The 23,027-nt window shown below is 34.3% G+C and overlaps 2 protein-coding genes across 20 annotated transcripts in view; one reads left to right on the forward strand and one right to left on the reverse strand.

The window, feature by feature from the left end:
* Positions 1 to 9,819, forward strand: part of Rdl (Resistant to dieldrin) — an 85,548-nt gene extending 75,729 nt beyond the window's left edge. For all 15 annotated transcript variants that reach the window (XM_072910176.1, XM_072910189.1, XM_072910187.1 and 12 more), the window contains one exon: positions 48 to 9,819. In XM_072910176.1, the coding sequence (XP_072766277.1) occupies positions 48 to 193 (146 nt within the window). In that variant the 3' untranslated portion in view covers positions 194 to 9,819. The remainder of the gene's footprint in view (positions 1 to 47) is intronic.
* Positions 9,820 to 13,687: 3,868 nt separating this feature from the next.
* The window catches only part of LOC140676373 (melatonin receptor type 1B), a 176,225-nt gene continuing 166,885 nt past the window's right edge, over positions 13,688 to 23,027 (reverse strand). For 4 of the 5 annotated variants that reach the window (XM_072911364.1, XM_072911363.1, XM_072911366.1 and 1 more), the window contains one exon: positions 13,688 to 23,027. This exon is cut by the window's right edge and continues 447 nt beyond it. In XM_072911364.1, coding sequence (XP_072767465.1) covers positions 22,814 to 23,027 — 214 coding nt within the window. In that variant the 3' untranslated portion in view covers positions 13,688 to 22,813. The other variant, XM_072911368.1, reaches the window with a different exon arrangement.

The following is a 23,027-nucleotide window of genomic DNA, read 5'->3' on the forward strand; positions in this document are numbered from 1 at the left end:
TGTGGGCCACGATTGTTCTAAGTCGTATTTTGACGTTCCTTAAACAGGCATCACGCCGTCGGACATCGACAAGTATTCCCGCATCGTGTTCCCCGTGTGCTTCGTCTGCTTCAATCTGATGTACTGGATCATTTATCTCCACATCAGCGACGTAGTTGCGGACGATCTCGTGCTGCTCGAGGAGGCCAAGTAAACGACGACGTCGCGGCGCTTCAAATCGAGAATAGGGGAGAGTAAAAGTGCAGAGGCGAGCACTTTACTTAGCGTAAAAGGACAAAACGAAGAATCGATTTGTAAGAAAAAGGAGTCGAAAACGATTTTCGATGCGAAAGAAGTAAGAGCGAAGGAGGACAAGCGAGTCCAAACAGCCAGGTACCAGGTTCGCAGGCAGGAGAGACTCGCTTGTGTTCATCTCGAGAGCGCCTGCAACTACTTCTTCCACGACTACGGAGTAGTAGCGGATGAATATAGGCAGTCACGCGGTCGCATTTTATTGTTAGATATTCGGAGAATAAAACTACTTACTCGCGATCACGCTGGAAAGTATAAAAGCGAACGCTTTCCATAGGGTCGCCGCGAACTCGACTCCGAAACAGACGTGGCTCAACCAAACGCGCGTTCCAACTGTCATCATGGCTACCGCGCTTTCTCCCCGGGCAGACGCTCTCGTTCGTCAATCAACGAGATTGCGTAAGCCTTGGCTCTCCACGAGGTGTCTTCGTTAAAGACTCGATATTAATAGACGTATCGCGCGATATATAGGAATATATATATATACATACATATATATATATATATATATATATATGTCGCGGCGCAAGCGAAAGCTCAAATTTCGAAGGCGAATCTCTCTACGAGCATACATACCATAAAACATTGCCAGGTATTTCTAGGTATTCCTAGTTCTTAAACGGAGAAAAAAAAATACCTTCGATATAAACACTTGTCAATTTAGCCACCATTATACATAGTAACGTTAACTAACGCTAAGGACGACACCGAGACTCGTCGATTTGAAGCGACAGTTGAATCGAGAGCGGCTTGAGGGAACGGAAAAATATAGGATTATCGACGTTCGTCGAGGTCGAGGATGAATCGTCGCTCTGTCAACAGCGCTCGTACGCGGACGGAACGTAGGAAACGTAGCGGAAATCGCGTGGTGGCATATGTATGCGTGCATGCGAGCGAGCGAGAAAGAAAGAGAGCACGAAAGAGAGAGAGAGAGAGAGAGAGAGAGAGAGAGAGAGAGAGAGAGAGAGAGAAAACAGAAAAGAATGAACGACGGACAGAAAAAGAGTTCATATTCCGAATGAAGATAAACGATATACTATTGGAGACTGGTGCGACTTATTACTTAAGTAAGTACAGTATAAGTATATGTATATTGACACATATATAATATATATATGCGCGCGTACGCGGCCGCGTTAGATACGCGCGTGCATGCATATTAGATACGTGCGTGCACACGTGCGTACGCAGAACGCGTACAAACGATCGATATGGGAAATCTAGACAAAAACAGGACAGAGGGGCCGAAGAAAGAAGGAACTGTACAGGACGCCCACGCGACGAGAGCGGCTACGATTTTACAGCAGCGGCCCCTTCTCAGCATCCGCATTTATTTTGATTACGGCTATACACAAGTACATAAAAGCCAAGTCTCTCTCGTTTTATTTCGTAGAACTTTTTTACGATTTTTAACAGCGCGACTTTTGTATTTTTATCTCTCTATGACTTGCGCGCATCGTCGCTACGTGAAATCACCTGACTCTTGTCACTCGTCCTCCGGGGCGTCTTCCTTTGTACGGTGTGGTATGTACGTGCGTGTGCACGCGGCTCAATCGGGAGTACTCTTGCAATTAGCTCGTACTACGTAGTCGCGACTGTTTACATAGGGACGTATGACGATTATAGATTGGACGTAAAAAACATTCCAATTGAGTCGAGAAAATCAAGACGGATAGCGATCTAAGGCAGAATACAATTTTCACTCGTTGCACGATATCTACTTTTGCTTGGAAAAGGATTCTTGCAACAAGGACAATGAATATAATTAACGTAACGCGAATATACACATTTCATAATCCATTAAAATTAATAAACATGTTTTATTTAATAATATAAATAGAAAGGAGAATAAATTTTGTACAATCGTGCGATTGGTATCTTGTTACTTTAGAATACTGAAACATTTTTATCGAGAGTTTATATTTAAATTGTGTGTCTTTATATCGTCTACGTGACGATAACAACACACTCACACTGAATTCTCTATCGATTTAAATTACAACTAATTCTGTCAATATCCTCTATAGCACTCACATTTATACGGAAAATGGAAACCGCGAGATACAATTTCGCTTTTATCTATTATATGGATTGCTTTTAACTCTGAGCGTAACGATCTTCTTGCTCCAAAGTATTTCGTTGCACGAGCAATGTTTTTATCAATTTTAATTAACGTTGATTGCATGGTATTTTGCTTCTTTCTTCCACTCGCGCTTTATGACATCCTGCTCACTATTACCATCGATCACTTACAAGAAGCTTCCAAAACACATACTCGCAGAGTTTCTTTCTTTACTTGATATACAGATTGTGTCCTGATAACCTAGCATTTTCTTTTGAACAGAGTCAATTCCTACTTACAATTAGCCAAGATTAGACTAAGCGGATGCCATTTTTTACTTTTTTAATCGAGCAAATTATATATTTCGATGATTAAGTTTTTAATTAAAATTTTGTTCATCTGGATTTAAAATTAATCAAATATTAAAATTTTATTACTTTATTAAAATTGATTAATATTAAAGTTTTATTATTATACTTTATTATTATCAAGTTAACGTTCATAAACTTAATTCGTCGATTTCCAAATATTTGTAATGTAAACAACAATTGATCAATATTTCTTTTGAGCTGAACTTGTGATAATATTTGTGATTTAAAAAAAGCGCGCAGAGAGTAAGCTTGTGGTACATTCTGTATATACACATATATGTATGCATATATGTACATACATGCACGCTCTCTTTTTGCTGGCTTCTCTCTCGTCCTTCGGACCTGACTGCAAGCTGGGCCATGGAAGCTTACCATTCAGGATATCGACCAGCTGACACGCCCAACCCACCCTCCGACTCTTTCTCGCCCCTTCTACGTTATCGTTCTTACTCTCCCTCTCCCTATTCTTGTCCTCCATTCTACTTTGCAATCGCCAAATAGTCCGGTTATACCAGACGCTCTTGTCAGTCGCTCATTTAATAAAAAGATCCTTGCCTTAGTACTTTGCGAGAATTCTTTATGAAAATAAGAATCCTTAGTCGGGGATTCTGCCCTGGACCGCTATCTTCGAATATTTGAGAGAAACGAAAGAGGGATAGTCGTGTTCGACCGTCACGTTCTGCCAATGGGAAAACGCGGAATCATGTGATTTTTATTAGATAACGTCACTTATATCCTTATCGAATCCATTATTGGAAGTTACGAGTATTGGGAATCGACGACTGTGTGATATGTGTGTGTAACATTCATTTAGATACGTTTAAATTCAATTAACAATGTTTCTTTTGTTTGGAGAACAGCAATTAAAGTATGCGAAAAAAGTTTAAAACAGAAAAGTACAAAAGAGTTTCGTCAAATCGGTCAATTTTGAAAACTAAAAATGTCAAAATGTATTAACATCAGCAGATTTTTTACATTTTGATTTACAAATATAAATACGCGATTAAAGATGTCCGATTTTTTCCAAACTAAATAATTAAATATTAAAAATAGAATTCTATAAATACTTTAAAAAGCATCTAAAAAATTAAAAAATTCTTTGATATATTAATGTCTAAATATCCATAAATTTTTTAGATTGTTTTGTTTGCGTTAACATCGACAAATCTAATTCTAAAAATGGTTGAGACTAAATCTGAATAGGAAGAAATTCGCAAAATTTTTAAGTATTATAATTATGTCATTTTTATATTCCCGAAAAATGTGTCGTATTTAAAAACAATTATTTAATTAAAATCGTTATTATTTCAGTCGCATTTTTATTGCCGCAAATAAATGTAGCAGTGAATTCTCTATGAAATTCTCTTTCAATACGCTCTGGCTTTTTGTATTTCTTCGAATATCGATACAGCCTTACACCCTATGTATTCATAGCCGATAATTCTTTACCACGGATATAATCAAGCATTCGCGCAATTTTCTTATTTCGCGGATCTAATCGACATAATCGTTCGCAGCGACTTATTTGGCTTTCGCGTTTTTCGCCCCAAACATTCGAACATTTGATTCTCGATCAGGTCACGCGACAATGCAAATAACGACGGTGCGAATTATCGTATGCAAGAGAAGGCGCAAATCGCGTGCCTGGCCCTCGTTCGTTTCTTTCTTCGACTGCGCTCGTATATAATATGTAAGTATCGATACACTTCCACGTCCGCCCCAACCGGAAGCATTGTGTGCAATTTATATAACTCTGTACATCCGTTATCTACTCGGAGTCTCTATATAATAACGAAAGAAGAAGAAAGGAAAAAAGAGAGGATCTAACTCGTTTTATCGTTGTGATATATTCTATGATAGCTATATGCATTTAATCGCGCATGTATAATGACGTATGTACATATATGCGTGCCTATCGTTTACACCGAATCCTTAAGCCGGGCAAACAGGCAGCGGGAATTGACGCGTCTATGATTAAAGATGATGAAAAATTCTTCCCTATAGATAGATGCGTAATTAAGTATAAAGTAAAACAAACTAACTAAATAATATACATATAATTAATTATCTGCACGAATAATGAAATAATTAACATGATAAAAAGTATCGTATGTATCTCGCGACATAACGTGTAATGGAGTTTCGAACTCGCGAATCAGCAATGTTCCTTTTGGATCCTCGCCATGTTAAGCCAATTTATTAATCGTTAACGTAATGTCATCAATGACGAACGATGCTTTCATAATTCACAATAGTCAATACCGTGGGAATTAACGCCTTTAAGAACGATGCAAATCTTATAGAAGTTTTATCCTTTATTCATTTAATTCATTTATTTATTATAATACTGTAGAGAATATCTTGTTATCACCTATATAAACTAACGTAAAAATAATTAACATAACGCATAATTGAATTCTGAATATATATTTGCTTTATTTTAATATTCTTGCTTGAGAAAACGATCTAATGCTTTGAAGGATTAAATATAACGGAAAACGTGGTAGCAGGAATGTGTGTGTGCAATTCCGTTTACTTGGGATAATTTAATCGCGCAACGCGATTCCTTGTGTCGAATATTTAAAAAAAATTGCGTGCGTTAATATACGAATCGACATACGCACATCGCATAAGACGCGTCAATTCCCCAGAAAACAATGGCCACGGTCGACCATTATTATAATTAGCCTCATTGAAATTAGTATTATCTTCGTTATTATTTTTATTACTGTTAACATATTAACGGTCATATATTACATATGACCGTTTAAAAGAAGATTAAATGATGATCTCTATTCTCTGCTAGGTTGAATATACTTGCGTTATCGGCGGGTATTTGTATATCGCGTATATAACATTATATACTAAATAGATGAAATCGTTATAAAGAGCACCATCGACGCGCAAGCATCTTGAAATTTAATGAAAAGGAAGGGAGATAAAGAGAGAAAAACAGAACTATTAATATTATATAAATCGATCACCTTGTAAATACGAGTTTTATACAGAGCATTGTATTCGTTAAACAAAGAGAGTACCTATTGCGAAATAATATGTGTATATGTATATATATATATATATATATATGTATATATACATATATATACACGCATATACATATATACATATTATACATATATATATATATATATATATATATATATATATTATACATATACACATATACATATTATATATATATATATATGCAAATGTAGTGCACACGAAAATGTGACTGTTCGCACATATTTAGGTAAATCACTTTTAAAATATAGGAAAAAAAGAGGAAACCACAAAGTAGACTGGAAGAACGTCGGGGAGAGAGGGAAGGGGTCGAAAAAACTTGTCAGTGCGCGTACGTTCATTCGTTCATTCGTTCATTCGTTCGTTCGTTCGTTCGTTTGTCCATACGTCCGTTATATAGGTCATGATAATCGACAGGTGCGAAATTAATTACTTGACGAGCATCTACGTAAAATGGCAAATTCAGAATATTTTCCGCGATAAACCGACCGCCGACTCGGTAAAGACGACTAGAAGAGTTGATCTGTGAGCTCGTATATATAAACTTTCATATTTATCATTATGCATAGATAAGAACAATGTGAACGAATTCTACGTGTGATAAAATTTTTCGTTAATCGCATCTATGTATTAGACATTCGCAATCATTATTCATCCGCGGATGTAAACGTAAAAATTGCTCAAAACATGGTTGTCAAATTTTCAAACAGATGTATATAAATCACAAGTAAATTTTGAGTTTTGACAGAAGAGAAATAAAATAATTGTTTGTAGATAATAATGTAATAATCTAATATTATAAGTGTTGACGCGCGCGTAGAAATATCTGAGGAGGAATTTCTCATGTAAACTATTCGTAAAAAAAAAAAAAAAAAAAAAATCTTACCTCAGACTGCATTATTTCATTTCCATTGACCAAATAATGATCGTAGTTGCGAAAAAATTATCAATAGAACGTGCTCACGTCGTACAATCGTCGTTGCCGCGAATGAAAAACTCTTCTGGACGACGTGCAACATGGCAGAATCGCGCCGCCGGCGCCGGTTGTGTGCATACTCTGACAAGACCACGACAGTTCAAACTGCATTGTAACGAAAACTGCCAACTTCATATTGCAATATACGTTTTAGTCAATCGTGGCGAGAGAGAAAGAGACAGAGTGAGAGAGTGAGAGAGAGTGAGAGAGAGAGAGAGAGAGAGAGAAAGATGCAAAAAATAAGAGGTAGAGCGAGCAGTGAGACTGCGCTATTTTTTAAGTGACAACGAGAAATGTATCTCGATCGCGTCGATTGATCAATGCAAAATACTTCACGAATGATCGTAAAATTCCTCCATATCGATCTAATAGTTGACTTGTCGACAATTGTTAATAATTCAGTAACTTTGTGACTTTAATAAATTCTATAAGTCAAAAATTATTGTTTAATAATTCACTTAAGAAAGAAAAAAATTGTAAACAAAATGTCAAAGCTGCTCTAAATAAATTCACAAGTCACTCTTTATCATTTCATTGATAAACAAAGTTTATCATACGCAATATATTTTATTATATACATATATATATGTATGATATATTATTATTATATCTTATTATATGATATATTAAACAGTTATTTTATGTTGATTATATATTAATTTATACAATGGTCATAATTTTCATCAGTTTTGCGAATATATATTTATAATTGAATAAACGTTCGAAATGGAATAAATTGCAGCGGAACAATTTTACTCTACGGATATTTATCAATCAGGATTAATAAAACGCGGTGAACGAAATAGATGCGATCGATAAATACTTAAAGAAAATTGGGAAAGGAGAGACTTGTAATTTGTTAAAAGCGGAGGATACGTCATCGCGGTTTATTCGTGCCACAAGCGAGAGACCAGCAGCGACATGCGGATCATTTGCATTTAACCAGAGCCTCGAAACATCTCTTCGCTTGTCGCCGGAGAGTTCGCAGTTTGCGCCAGCTGCTTCCGATATTTCTCCAACCGCTGTTCGTTCAAGATAGTTTGAGAATTTCGAGCATCATCGAAACGGATTTCGGGGATGCAATCTCCGGTTATCGCGACTCAAAGGATCGCATCCTTCTCATTCATCGCAATTGGGATCATTTCGTGAATTACGTTGCAATTAATCTGGATTGATGAGAAGTGCAAAATACGATGGAAAAATGCGTCCCTCCGGAAAAGTTTACATTTTGCCTCGCGGAAACAAATGAGCAGAAGGGCGTGGATCGGCGAACGCGAACGAAAACTCCGAATGAAGGAACGAAAACGAAAGTATGACGAATAATGCGGCGCGACGAGTCGTCTCGACGAGAGTACCAAATTCTAAAATGTATTTAAAGACACACACGCTAAACTGCATTATACTGTAGAAACGTATTCTACCATCGTAAACCGTAAGAAGGACAATGTAGATACACATACTTAAATATACGCAAACACATAAACAAACACGACATGCAGAGAGTCGTGTTGCACGTATACATATAATATACAACACACACACACACACACACACACACACACACACATCAAATACATAAAAATACCCTTATAGGTCGGGCGAATGCCATCTCTCGAAGCGATTATATATATATAATTAATGATATATATACATACTTATACATATATATATATATACATATACCGGCACTAGGTAGACAGGTACACGTACCGAGTATACCTACACTACCTACAACTTTCTACTCGGCTGCGACGCCGATTGTGGGAGGCAAAAAGAAAAAAAGAGTGAGAGAGCGAGAGTGAGAGAGAGAGAGAGAGAGAGAGAGAGAGAGAAAAAGAAAGAGAGTAAGAATGAAAGGGAGACAAAGAAGAAAAAAATAATCGCGAAAAGGCTGACGAAAAAAAGCGATGTAACGACGGAAGAGAGACATGTAACGTTCGCTTGTGCGGCGAGCAATAGTGCGAATATACACGTAATAAGCTTAGACATATAGGCTAATATAGATTTGGGAATATACGAGTGTCTGTTGTAATCGGGAGTGTGTATCCGTTCGTGTAAGAATGCCGCGTGTCTACCAAAGTACATACACGAAAAAGTATGTACACGTGCGTGAGAATCTCCGTGCTCTGTATCCCATTGCGGATGTTCCTGTTCCTCGAGACGGCGACAAAAGAAAAGGAGGATTGCGGGGATGAACGATGACGAAGATGACAAACAAACTTATCGAGATTTTGTAGATATTATCCGATTCGCGCGGGGGCCGCCAGATCTGCCCGAAAGACGGTCGATCCTTTCTATTTTATGTACATACGAATATTAATCTCTTGAAATCAAGGCTATATGTACACCTGACAGTTTTATTATCGCGCTGAGAAAATAATGTTCGATTTTATCAAACGCTCTCTCTCTCTCTCTCTCTCTCTCTCTCTCTCTCTTTCTCTCTCTCTCTCTCTCTCTCTTTCTTAAACTTTTATTTACAATTATTTACAATTATATGTATATATAATTATACGTCTTCTATTTTTATAATGGCTCGTTTAAAAATATCATGTACAGCAAACATTATTGGCTTGTATGAAATAGGTAATGTTTTTGTATTGTACCTAAAAACACAATATTACAAAAATTATCTAAAAATAGAAATAACAAAAATAGTGGATTTACGATCAAGTAATCTATTTGGGAAGTATACACAAAATATCGGTTGTTGGACAGTAATACTGAATTTTATCAAATTTTCGAAAAAAATTTATCATAACAGAAACTTGCTAAAAGTCAAAATAAAGAGAGTAAGAAGATGAAAGAGCGATACTGTGTCCTGTGTCTGTCAATAGGGACACATATTTATTGTTAAAACAAAGAGAAGAAAATCGTTTTGAAAGAATAAAACTCTTAAGTATACATCAGCCTGAATAATCTGACGTGAGAAAAATATTACAAACGCGAGAAAATATAAAAAGCAAAAGACACGTGTTAATAACGTGTAATAGAAAGGAAATGGAGGACAGATCCCGGCAAGCGCCCTCATTTACGATTTAGCCGCGCGCTATTAAGGCCATTTTTTGTAATATCCGAATAAAATGCATGGTCGATGATGATGTACGAAAACTTACTCACTTATTCTCTGCGATCAAACGATTCAACCTCTACTTGAAATGGAACTTGAAATTGACGAAGGACCAGTATCAACGGAATGTGCTCCTTTATTGTTTGGCTGCAAGTCTACATGGCATATACAAGTCTACAAATCTATTAATCTCTCGAGAATAATTCTCGATAGTGAAGGATATATTAAACGTTATTGTCAATTGTCCACCTCTGACATATTTACTTCCATAAATTTCTTATGCAGTAAAGTATAAAATGACTTAAAAATAGAATATATAAGAGATAGAGAATAAGACTTTCAATTCTCCAAAATCCAATTCTCTCTTGGAGACCTTTACTATCGAGAATCGTTGTTGAGATTAAAATATTTTCGATGGATACATAAATCAACGTTCAAGCCAAGTCACAGATCTCTTTAGAATGCACCTTGTCTACTTGCGATGAGCGATTCTTTCTTTGACCGACAACTTTTTAATTACGAATAGTTTAAAGTGAAACGAACGGGATTCGTTGTAAATATAAATCGAAGAGCGAGGGCGAGCGAGAGTGGAAGCAAGAAAAAGGATGAGAATGCACTCTAGGTTCGATGCATTATCGTTCGTGTTACGAATTATTTTTTGAAATTATCACGTTACGTGTAAAGTAATCGGACCGTTCATTGATGTTGAAAAATAAAAACACGTCAGGGGGACGCGACAGAAATAATCTCGTTCTACCCGAAAATAATTGACAAAGCGGTCGATCGAGGCAAAAAAATATCAAGAGAAACGGAGAAAGAAAATGAGGGCTCTCCTAGTTACTTGCTCATTGAAATAATATTCTAAATAACGTTCGCGTAAGAGAACGAAAGTCTAGATACGCATCACTATAATGCAGAATAATTCTACGTACAAATAAGTAAGATGGCGATACACGCGCCGGCAATCGCGCACGCCTCAAGTTGTTCACAATTAAAGAGAAAAAAAAAGAGAAATAAGATTTCATTTTTATCGAGAGGGAGATTAAAAGAGATGTTTCTTTTCTATATATCTTAAACACAAAATACAGAAATTAGATGAAAGGATATCGATCCGCATCGATCGACGAATCGTGATTAATCGGTACGCGTGCAGGATACAAATGTATCGCGATCCTCGTGATAGCGAAAGCGAATGTGTGTTGGCGATTGTCCGCTCGTACGTTCTTAAAGAATCGCGAGTTTTGCAGATATAATGTCCGATCGCTGCGATTCGTTAAAAAAATGATTTTTAAGTTTTTGCTGATTTAAAAAATTAAAGATTAAAAAATATGCTGAATGTAATTTTATTAATTTTTCTTTTATTTCCTACAAGAAATATTTCCTTTAACCAAGTCAAACTCGAAATAAGCAATTCAACGAAATATCGGGTTTATTTTATACAGAATAATCGTCGACTTATATTACTTAACTCGCAAAACTCAAGAGTATCGAATCAACGCGATCGAGAGCATATTGGGGACAGTAATATCATTATTTAATAATTTGATTCTTATCCTAGTGCGCATTGGCCTGCAGATGTTTTTATTCTTAAAGAATAAACTATGTTTGTATATAGTTTGTGTGTGTGTGTGTGTGTGTGTGTGTGTGTGTGTTTGACAGTTCATTCATATATATATATATATATATATATATATATATATATATGTGTGTGTAAAATTCTGTATCTTTTTTTCACGATCGATTTTCTATAAAATTCGTTATTGTCTTCAATTATAATGAAATCATCTTCATTAACATTCTCGCCTAAGATAAGAATCAATACGACGAATATATACACACCTTGTGCACGTACGAGCAAATATAATAACGAAAAAAAAAAGATGAAGTTGCATGATCGATATACCTACAAAATTATTACCAGCGCGCGTGATACAACATATTATTATGTAAAGTTTTTATTGCGTGAGTAAAACATTATATTATCGATGAGAAGAGTATGTACATACCTTGCAAACAATAAATCTCGTCCTTTTCTTCGTGCATGGGGGTCACTTCCGGCCGTTTCCAGCCAACCAGCTTCACACAAGGGGGAATCCACGACTTTTCATTTTTCTTGAAAAAAAAAACACGTGTGTATGCGAATGTCTGTGCGCGTTCATAAAAATATGATATTCTGAATCGAACGACGAATTGTGTAGACTGAAAAAAAATTTAAGATTAAAAGACTAATTATAAGATTAATTGAGGATAAAAGTCAAGTGAACACCATCAAGTTTTTGAATCCCACGATTTCATCTTGGATTGTCAACCTAGCATTGCAATCTGTCACCCGACATATATTTGAGGAATATCTCGACTTACTATATGTTTATTGTTCCATTCGGGTATTGTTTATCATAACATTTGATTGAAAGCTTACTTGTTTCGTGCCAATTTTACAAGAACTGAATCTGGCGCGTCCACATTTCAACGAAAGAAGTTTGCTGCTGGCTTGCAGATGACGCCACTTTGGTAAATATATCTGTGCTAGTGATATTAAAAAAATCTAAATGCGGCTATTTTGCTGTTTTTTATAAAATGCTGATGCTCAGAGAGAAACCTCTTACGTTTATCTTGTTTAATACCACCATCTCTTTCCTTTTTAAAATTTAAAATAAATCAAAGGCATTTTATCACTGCCGGTAAAATTATGGTTGTAATGTCTTGTATTTTAAATATCCATAAATTGAATCAGAAACATATCTTGATATCGCAAATATTTTTATATTACAAATATTTTATTTTAGATATTATTATTTTTTTAGATTTTATTATTTATATATTATTTTAGATATTATTATATTTTTATATTACATATCGAATTAATTTTATCGTGTGTATCATATACAATTTATATTTAATATAAATTATTAAAATGTTATATAAAGTAAGTTTTATTATTTGATCTAAAAAGTATCATTTTCTGAAATTGTCAAGTTTATTAAAGATTTTTCTTTTTTAATCAAGAATAGCATTCATAAATAATGCATATATAAATAAAAAGATCTCAACAATAATATATATCGATAATGTTTATATAATATACATCTATGCTAGAATAAAAAAAGATCATACGTGTTCTGATCCAAAATTTATACGCGGACACGTACTAAACAATGATTTTATCACTAATATCAAAAAATTAATTTAATAACTATGTAATTCTACCTGTAGCTTTTGAAATAGTGCAAATGTCGGTACTATTAAACGAGGCTTGGTAACCGTCTCACGGAATGCGTCGAAATAGTCGATATCAGGTGTACCTTATCACAAACTGGTAAAAAAATGCCGACAGAATATTTTGTTGAATTATCGACAAAGAAAATGTTAATATTCAGTTATCACTTGCAACTTGTCAATCAGCAATTCGTTGCATTTTTAGAAATCAGAGCTATAATTGATAAAAGCAGAAGTAAACTGTTTTCCACTAATAATCTAATCTAATAATCTAAAATAAAAGGTAGGAAAAAAATTAAATGTGTTTATATCCTTTCTTACACACATATACACACCATCTTTCAAAAAATTCTTTTTATAATTAAAACAAATCTTATCGTCTAATAAAAAATAATAATATAACTAGTGTTTATACTAATGAAAAAAAGTTTTACGCTTAACACTAACAATACTGACAAAATTTTTGGATGCATAAAATTATAGTATAACTATATGAGAGAGAGAATAAAATTTACAATCTAAAAGTTGAAGTAACTATATAATTACCAATAATATTAAAAAATTATATAATTAAAATTTAAAAATATAATTTAATTAAATATATTTAAAATATATTTAAATTTCTACGAAGCGTGAAAACACTACAATTATTGTATAACTACAGCTGCGCATCTTATTATATTAACGATATTTCTCAATATATAAAGAAAGAGAAAGAGAGAAACGCATTTTTATTACAACATTATAAAATTTACATATGCACAGTTCACGGTAAAGTATTAATAAAATCAGAATGTATCGTTCCAACGTAACATGTGCTACGTCCAAATTCACAAAATAATACATCAATGCGAGATACACATTCAGTACAAAATAAATACATCTATATATATATATATATAGTCCGATATACAGTTTGCGTCAATTTATAATTTTGTTTGGACTAGAGAGATAAATGTTAACGTTACGAATTGTTCTACATGGTTTCTGTTCTATAAACTAATTTTACTACTCTACTAGTTAATATAAGACATCGACCTGACTTTTGCTATACGCTACTCTCGTATTAATCGAATCGAAACTGTTAGTTGTCATCAATTGATCAGCCATTACGTTCGTAAGTATTATTACGAGACATTATGGACACTTATCACGACACAACATCGATAATCGGACTTGGCCGCTTTTTTTTTTACGATACAATTACGGATTAATATCGCAGCTTTTGCGCGTATAAATACGGATCAGATATACAAAGACATTTTTCTTCCGTAACTCTTTCATAAATGCATTTCTATATCGAGGTTCACCTCAATCGCGACCGCTACACTTGTTGAGAAAGACGAATAATCTACATAGATCCATAGCTATAATGTTATTGTGAGTTCGTGGTCCTCAGAGTTTCGAATGTAATGCTTGTCAATGACCTTGTTTAATAGTCATTAATAGCACGCTTTTAGATTTGTGTTTATTCGCCCATGACATGGCCTATACTCGATAAACTCGCGGACAATATTGCAGTTTACTCTCTTTATAAAGTAAGTCTACGCTATTCATTACAATTTACAAATGTATATACAAACAAATTATACTTGTCCCGAAATAAGCAAAGGCCGAAACAATAACGCGAGTTACAACAATTTGCCTGCCCTACAAAAAGTTTGATTTGATGGATTTAGAAAAATGTTATATAAATTTAATCAATAAATATATCGAAACGAAATACAGGATCTGATCGTATGACGCATATTATAATTATTTTAGGTTATTTTAATATACTTATTTTGATTCGTGATATGAAAACAATGAGCTTCTGTTACAAATTACTTGTTTACTAAAATCTTAGATCAAAGAATTAATGCACATTTTTGAAGAAAATTCATTCTGACAAATTAATAAGAAAAAGTGATAATCAAATAAGCAAGTGAAAGCCAATGCAGATCAAAAGTGTAAAATAAATATATCCAATTAAAGATTTAATTAATTAATTTGTAAGTTTCCGGTTTCTCTTCGGTCCTTCTTGAGTAAAATAATACTAATATAATTGAAAAAAATAATAGAAACGTTAGTAGAAAAATGTCAGAATTATTCAAATGAATTGAAAATGAATCAATTCAAGAATTATCTTTCCTTATAAATGACAGTAAAATTTTATATAAAATTCATAGAACACATCGGGGTAGATTTAAATCCGAATTTATAATGTTAAAAAAAATTCTGTTTTAGCAAAAAAAGAAATGTCAAATCCATTAATGCAGGCGCTTATTTCGATACCTCACATATGTTAGAACGCAATGCTGTCGAAAAAACGTATATCTACCACACAATCATATATCCCAAGGGTGTAATCATAACCGGTGCATGTTTCGACGACAACTCGTTCTAACAAATTTGAACGAAAACGTCAGGATTAATGAAATGCGTCCGGATGATTGCAGTACAGGGTCTAATCATACAGCGCGTCCACCATAATCGCCTCCATTTACTCCTATGTATATGATTATTTCCAACTCGCTCGATACAAATTTGTTAGAATGAGGTCCCGTCCAGAGAACACGCATCCCATTCGTGAACGAGAACTCGCTCCGACAGAGTTTGTAGGAAACACGTCGGAATTAATCGAATCCTCGAAATGAGTTGAGACAACCGGAAGAATCGCGAAACAGCACAGTTCGTTTCGCCCGACAACTACTACTGTTTACACTGCAATTATGCCGGAAAAGTGCATCGGGAATATTTCGTCTCCTGTTTTGCCTAAGACATATATTTCTGTCCGTCGTATTCTATGTAACACAATTTACCATTTCTACTACTACCATTTAGTGTACTAGAGTCAACTACGCAGACGAGAACGAATTAGCTCGAACGAGTTTAACCTGCGTTTAATTCGCTAAGTCAGAGACATAAAGACAAATGCTTTAAGCGTTATCTAATGATATTCCGTATCATAATTAGCGACATTTATCAATACTCTAATTATCGACAATAACAAATTAATGCGATAATATCTGCTCTAATTACTACATAAAGTTCACAGTATTTATAGCGCGCAAGCAATTTTTGATAATTAGGATTATTAGATAAATGTTGCTAGCACATTACAAAATGCCACTTGCAATCTATCGAGAACACATTCGTTATACAATCAATAAAATCAAGCGCGAATAACTAGCGATCGCAAATTAATTACGCTCTCTCAGTCGCTAATAAAGATATAAATAATTTATCGTTCTCATTGATAAAAGAAAAATCAATCTTTCTCTGTCGGAATAAAATGTTTACGAATTTTTTTAGATATAAATCCCACTTTTATAAGCTTACTATCACTGTATATCAGAGGAAATTTTACATCATTGTTATTTTTATATAATTAATATATTAAATTATATCATATATTTAATATGAATTATATATTATTATAACTAAGAATGCGTACATATTTCTCTCGAGTAGAAAAAAGTATTTCGTGGACGGACACTGCATAAGCTACGGTATTCAACGTCAAGGATGTAGCGCGAAAGCATCATATGTAGCATGAAAATCATGTAAATTTACTCGCTTAACGAGTTAAAATGCAAATAAATTTCAGCTTTCGATTAATAAATCTTTTACGATAGCTGTAACAGGGCATCGCTGTATATATATATATATATATATATATATATCGAGAAGCATGCAGTGCCTATCGATCGATCCCATTCGCCAACATACTCGGCATTCATCATCAATATTTCTTAGACGCGTATCAATACAGATAACGTTCGCTAACGTCCATTATGACTTGTGCACATCGTGTGTGTGTGTGTGTGTGTGTGTGTGTGTGTGTGTGTATACACGCAAAGATATATATGTATATTTTCGGAGATACATGTTGTGCACAGATATTTATTTAGGCGCTTACTTAACACTTACAATAAGTCAAGCACGCGAAACAATCGTTCAAGCAAAATCATTGAATTAAACGTGTTAAAATTATTAATTATTTAATTGCGCGTACGAATTTTTTTTCCCTACTTCGAAATTTGCAAATTTGTTTACGTGATAAAAATTGTCGATTAAACGCGTAAATTACACGAGACCGGCGCCCTTATTGCGATTATATTACGAAGAATGAACAAAGCGGACGATATAAAAGTAGCCGGAAAAGGTATAGTCACGAGAAACTATAGTTCCTGGTCCCATTTCTCAAGCATTATCGCCAACGGCACTTACTATCTCAAAAACGCTTGTGCTCACGTTTCCGAAAACTCAGTTTCGGCGACGGAACTTTTAATAAAATCTCTCCTGTGCCAAATGTTTCTCTCCCTCTCCCTCTCTCTCTCTCTCTCTCTTTCTCTCTCTCTGTCTCTCTCTCTCTCTCCCACCTTCCCCCCGCATAATTGATCAACGCGCGGCCATTCGTCGGATGTTTTATCAAAGTTCCTGTCTTGAAAGACGCTTAAATTTCAATTTCAAATTTTGCACACAACGTCCGCGAATCAGTAGTCAAACTTAGCACTTTGTAAGACGATTATCGTCACTTAGAATATCAAAGTGTTTTCATCGTATTTGACAAAACGTCGCTTTCTACATTTAATTTCCTTCCTTTACGAGGACAATGTACTGCGTGAGAATTGTCACGAATAATCAAGCTAAATCGGATAAAATGTGCAAAATTTGATGATACAATGCATACTTGCATACTATTCACAAACAATCTCTACTATTACATACCTAAAAGTCTGATCACAGATTGACAGAAGGCGTGTAAAATACGACATTATAGATACACAGTCACGAGAGATACGCCATTGCAGTAATTCTCAATAAATATAGTCATATTTATATAAGTATAAACAAGTATTATACATATGTATGTGTGTATGTGTGTATATATGTGCAGTTATGTACATAAATTTTGAAACACAGGTGGCAAAGCCAGAAGAAATATACCAGCAAATATTTAGTATAAAATAAATTTTTAGTGTAAAATTTTTTAATCATTTTTCAAAGTTATTAATTATAATTATTATTCCTAATTATATTTAATTTTACAGAATAGGTTGTTTACACTCCGTAACATAATTTTACTTTGTTTAAAAATTAAATGTGAATTCGCCGATATTCAATTTGTAAAAATAATAATACTGCACATTATATTTTTCATTTTAGAATTTAGTTAATATAAAAAATATTTTTATGTCGGTTATATCATTATTATGTAGGTATTAAAAGCATCCCGCATTGTCCTTATGGAAAATAGCTTTCGATGGATTTTGTTCAAATTTTAGGTTCTCGTATGGTGAGTCATGGGGTGTTTCACTTGTCAAAATGTATAGAGAGCTGCAAATATGATAGTTCTTTTCATAAAAATCGTCAATTTCCAACGCCCTTTGCAGGCTAAACTGTAGCTTCTAGAGAATTATGTCTATTGAGACTTTTATGCAGCACAATCATAAACTATAAATCCTAAAATTTGAATGAAATCTATCGAAAGACAGTTTCCATAAATAGTATGCAGGGTCCTTTCAATTAACAATATTTTTGTTCGAATTATCACTTATATTAAAATTAAAAATACTGCTTGCATTAGTATTTGCATCAAAAACAAATAAATCAATGTTTCTTATCGCTGTCGTCGGATTAGACACATGTAAAAGTATTATTAGACGTATATATAAAACAATACTAAAAGACTAAAATTTTTTCTTGTTTAACAAATCTGTCTTAATTATCCTTTTTTTTACCTCATTCTCCAAAATAACCAGAGTAAAACTGCGTAAAAATGTTATTTTTTATTAGAATAAATAGTAACAAAATTCCCTGATAAAAGTATTTAATATAAATTTTGTAGTAAAGAATATATATTTTCAAAGATTACTATTCCAAACTATTCAATGTTATATTTTCATTATATATCAAAATCTATTATTTTTTAATCATACATTATCAGATTAATAAATGGCACTATTTTCTATATTTTATTTTCTATCTCCAAACGTTTACACAATAAAAATTTGTTCAAGTCTTTTTAAACTTATTATTACGATAAAAAAAATTGATGAGCAACTCGAAGGAGTAACTCACCGGATAAGATAATAGAGTCACAATAGGGAAATATTATATTTCTTTCCAAGAAATATTGTTGAACCTAAAGTCTACAAAGATCATAAATTCTGAAATGATATTGTTTCATATCATGCGAGGCACCTTCTTCTATTTTTATACCTTCTCCTCTGATATGCGAATAAAAAAATTTTACTCGTAACGCGATCATTGTTATTGTTTGCCAGTCACAAATATATGGCCCTATTACATTTGTAAGATCGAAGCATCGATCATGTAATAGCGCGTTATCAATTCGATACATGTTCAATATAATACTCGCGTAACATTTTCTAGATACGTATATGATTTATTAGTTGTCTATTTTTTAATTTTTTTCTTATATACATCAAGTAAGACCGCCATCAACGTCATCAGTTATGTATGTGTATTTGGTTATATATTCCCGAGTATAATTATATATTCTAACTTTTGCATTTTAAGAGGATCATATCATACATATTATTTGTATGGCTTGCGTATAAGTATATCAAGTAAACGATATGAAGAGATATAGGTGGAAAGCGATATACGTTTTAACATTTCATTTTACACAAGTATGCGCATCACACATGCGCATCTTACTATTAAGATATGCATATGTACAAACAGAATAAATTTCTAAAGCATGACAGAGATATGCTCAGATACATGATTAGCAATGATCAAAGCTGCGATCGTCAAATACTTTATACAAAACATTTGACAACGTAATGTAAAATCAAGATATTTTCCAGGATGCAATCAATTTTGTCAACACGATAAATATCTGATAAATATTATTGACAATTTCTTGTATGACTTTAGATAATGAAATCTGGAATTATATAACGCATAATTTTGTTTAGAAAAGTTGAAGGTAATTTTCTTCTTTGCAAAATAATGCCATCGCAATTTACATAAAGTCACATTAATTTTAGAAAAAAGTTGTTGGTTCTTTTAAAAATTTTATTTATCACTAGAATTAACTGTATTATTTTAATAACAAAGATAAATTATTAATTTTCTATATTCGTAATTTAATACAAATTATCATTAATTTTTTTTTCTTATGATGGATGCATGTTTTCTCTCTCTCTCTTTCTCTCTCTCTCTCTCTCTCTCTCTGTTATATATCGTAAAATTGCGTATACGTAAACACATCAGAAGAAAATTCCATACAAAAAAAATTCGGGATAAAAAAAATTAATTTAGGCACGTCATTCGAAAAACGAATTACATACCAAAAGAAGCTTTTGATATGCAGATACCTCTCTGATATTTACGATCGCAGCTGCACGTGCGTATATGGACGGAGAAAGCGCATTCTCACGAAGCGAATACCAGTGTCACGCTCGCTCGCTCGCGAGTGTCCTTCAATGAAACGCTACTAAATAAATCGCACTCCCTGAAGCACGATGTCTGTCCCGAGGAGACGCGACACAGCAAAGCGAACACGTCGCCGCGCGGTACGTAACGAATTGCCCAACCGGACTGAAGAATGGCGTCGTTTTCCAAAATAATTGGGTACGACACAATATTCACCGACCGATTACGCGAAATACGTGAAAGCTTCAGGGCGATCGAGTCACACACTCAAAGAATGTTTTTGCGTTAATCCCGTATCTTTTCTCGTAAATTCTTCTCGTTCGCGTTCTCGATGTTCAATATCATGTATATAAGCTCTCGTACAATTTTCGTTAAATCCGGATACCTAATTATCTCTGTGAGATTGCGGAGACAATAACAGGTATTATTATTATTATTATTATAAGGGTATCTATATATTCGATACTTTGACGGAGAACTGCAATTATGCGTAGATATGTTTGAGGGAAAAATACATAACTAATTATCGAATTTTGTGCGATATGTAAGTTTAAAATTAAGTGGCAAATTGGAGTGGCAGCGTTACAAACTTTTTCATCTTAAAACAAACCGTGAGTCAATCTAAATACAAGATGAAAGAAAATATTTGTCAAGTAATGAATTCCAAGGGCAGATTATGCGATTTTATGTAAGTCTTATGGCGCGTGTAACAATGTTTATTAAGACTAGTTTCATTCCCTTACAAGAGAACACTCATTGTCAGTCATTTCATCTCTTTACTTTCGCCAATAAAGCAACATATTACGGTACTTGGTTTAAGTTTGATTCTCATTTGATCGTCATCGAAAGAACTTTTCCCGTTCGCAATTTACATAATAAATGGCTGAAGAAAACTCTCCTTTTTCTTCTTTCTTTTTTTTTTTTTTCTTTTTTAAGAAATCCCAATAAACGTCGAAACCGATAGACGGGCAAAGTACTAAAAGTTTTTAACTAATATTATTGCCATCTTTATCATCGAATCGCCCTTATCTGATCCACCTGACTTCACCTTCTTACTGGAATGTTATTAACTTTGGGGAATGATGAGCACCGCCAAGTACCTCCTTAAACGTTACGGCATTTTCATCTACCGGCCGACTTACTGCGGCGGAGCCGCCGTAATTCGTAATGTGGTGTTCGCGGCGTTACTAGAGAGTGTGTTCGTTGAGCTTAAATCTCACACATAGCGAACTTATATAGCGCAACCGGCTTAAATTATTCCCCACCAACGTGCGCGTATAACTTCGCGGCCGGCACATCCTCCCTTCTGGGACGCCAGTAAAGCTCCGTCAAGAAATTTAATCGAGATTGGGAAAACCTTATTTTCCCTCTCGTCCGCATTTCGCGTCTCGTTTTGCAGCTAAATAAAATGCTGTCGCGGGTGAGACACTCGTCCTTCCTTTCCCTTTCCCTTGTTGCGAGATGGAATCTCGCGAAATAGGCTTTACTCCTCTCTACCGAGAATGGACGATGTTTCGCGATAAATAAGAAAATGTATGTGAAAAAAGAATGTCTAATAATGCCAGAAAATTTTACAATAGAATATCCACCTTTAAAAAAATCTTATTCGAGATAAAAACGTTATCAATGTCAAGAAAGTATTTTTTGAATCTTGATTCTAAATGATCAGAGGACAAGTCTTGTTCTAAATTGAAAATATATGTATGTGACATCAAGCTAACAGGATTATAATATCAATACGTAGTTAGATTAACGTTAAGGGAACATTCTTCCAATGGACGGCAACTATTCGTATCAGCGTTAAAAACATTGGGCATTATTTTTTTTTAATTTCAACTGTTTATTTTTTTTAAGCCCAATACTCTTCGAATTCTTCTCGAATCAACGCTGATAACTGCTAAACATTACGACAATCATTATGTCATATGTATTCTTAGTGCCGATGTTTTTATGCTTAGGTCTTCATTGTTTCTGATAAAATAATATCTTTGTGAATTAATAAAAAAATAATGGCGCTTAATACATTCATAAAATCTACAGATATATATATTATATTACTAGAGGATAATATATAATCTTTATTAAATCAGATTTGTGCAATAACGTCAACGTCTTCAATTATGTCGAAATTAATTACCTCCGTTTCAAAAAGAACTTGTACTTGACATCCTTATAAAAACAGAAAGAACTTCATTCAACGCAAAAATAATTCAGCTGTTATCGAAGAACGAACCGTAAGAATCGAAAGAGAGACAAAGCAATTAATTCTCTTAGACAGTCCCGGTGCGACGTTGTTTGTGCGTCGACACAATGATCGCCTCATCTCAAGGCAAGAATGGCCAGCGGAGCGCGGGTCCGGACAAATGCAAGAAGGATACCTTTATCATCCTGTTTTGTGCGTCCTGCACGTGCGTCTAGAGCTCATAGACGTCACGTCCATTCGGTCTGGCCACCGCCGGTCGACAAGAGGACGGACTCGCGTACGAGTGAATAATGTGCACTCTGAGACGCACGTCGCTGGAATTCCTACCACCGTCACCGCCGCGTGGCCTCCTCGAAAAGCTCACCGTGGTCTTGCAGCAGCAGTAGTGGAAGAGCTTGATGTAGGCGCTGCGAAAGTGGCGGTCC

Source organism: Anoplolepis gracilipes, chromosome 2, assembly GCF_047496725.1.
Source record: "Anoplolepis gracilipes chromosome 2, ASM4749672v1, whole genome shotgun sequence".
Classification (NCBI taxonomy): domain Eukaryota; kingdom Metazoa; phylum Arthropoda; class Insecta; order Hymenoptera; family Formicidae; genus Anoplolepis; species Anoplolepis gracilipes.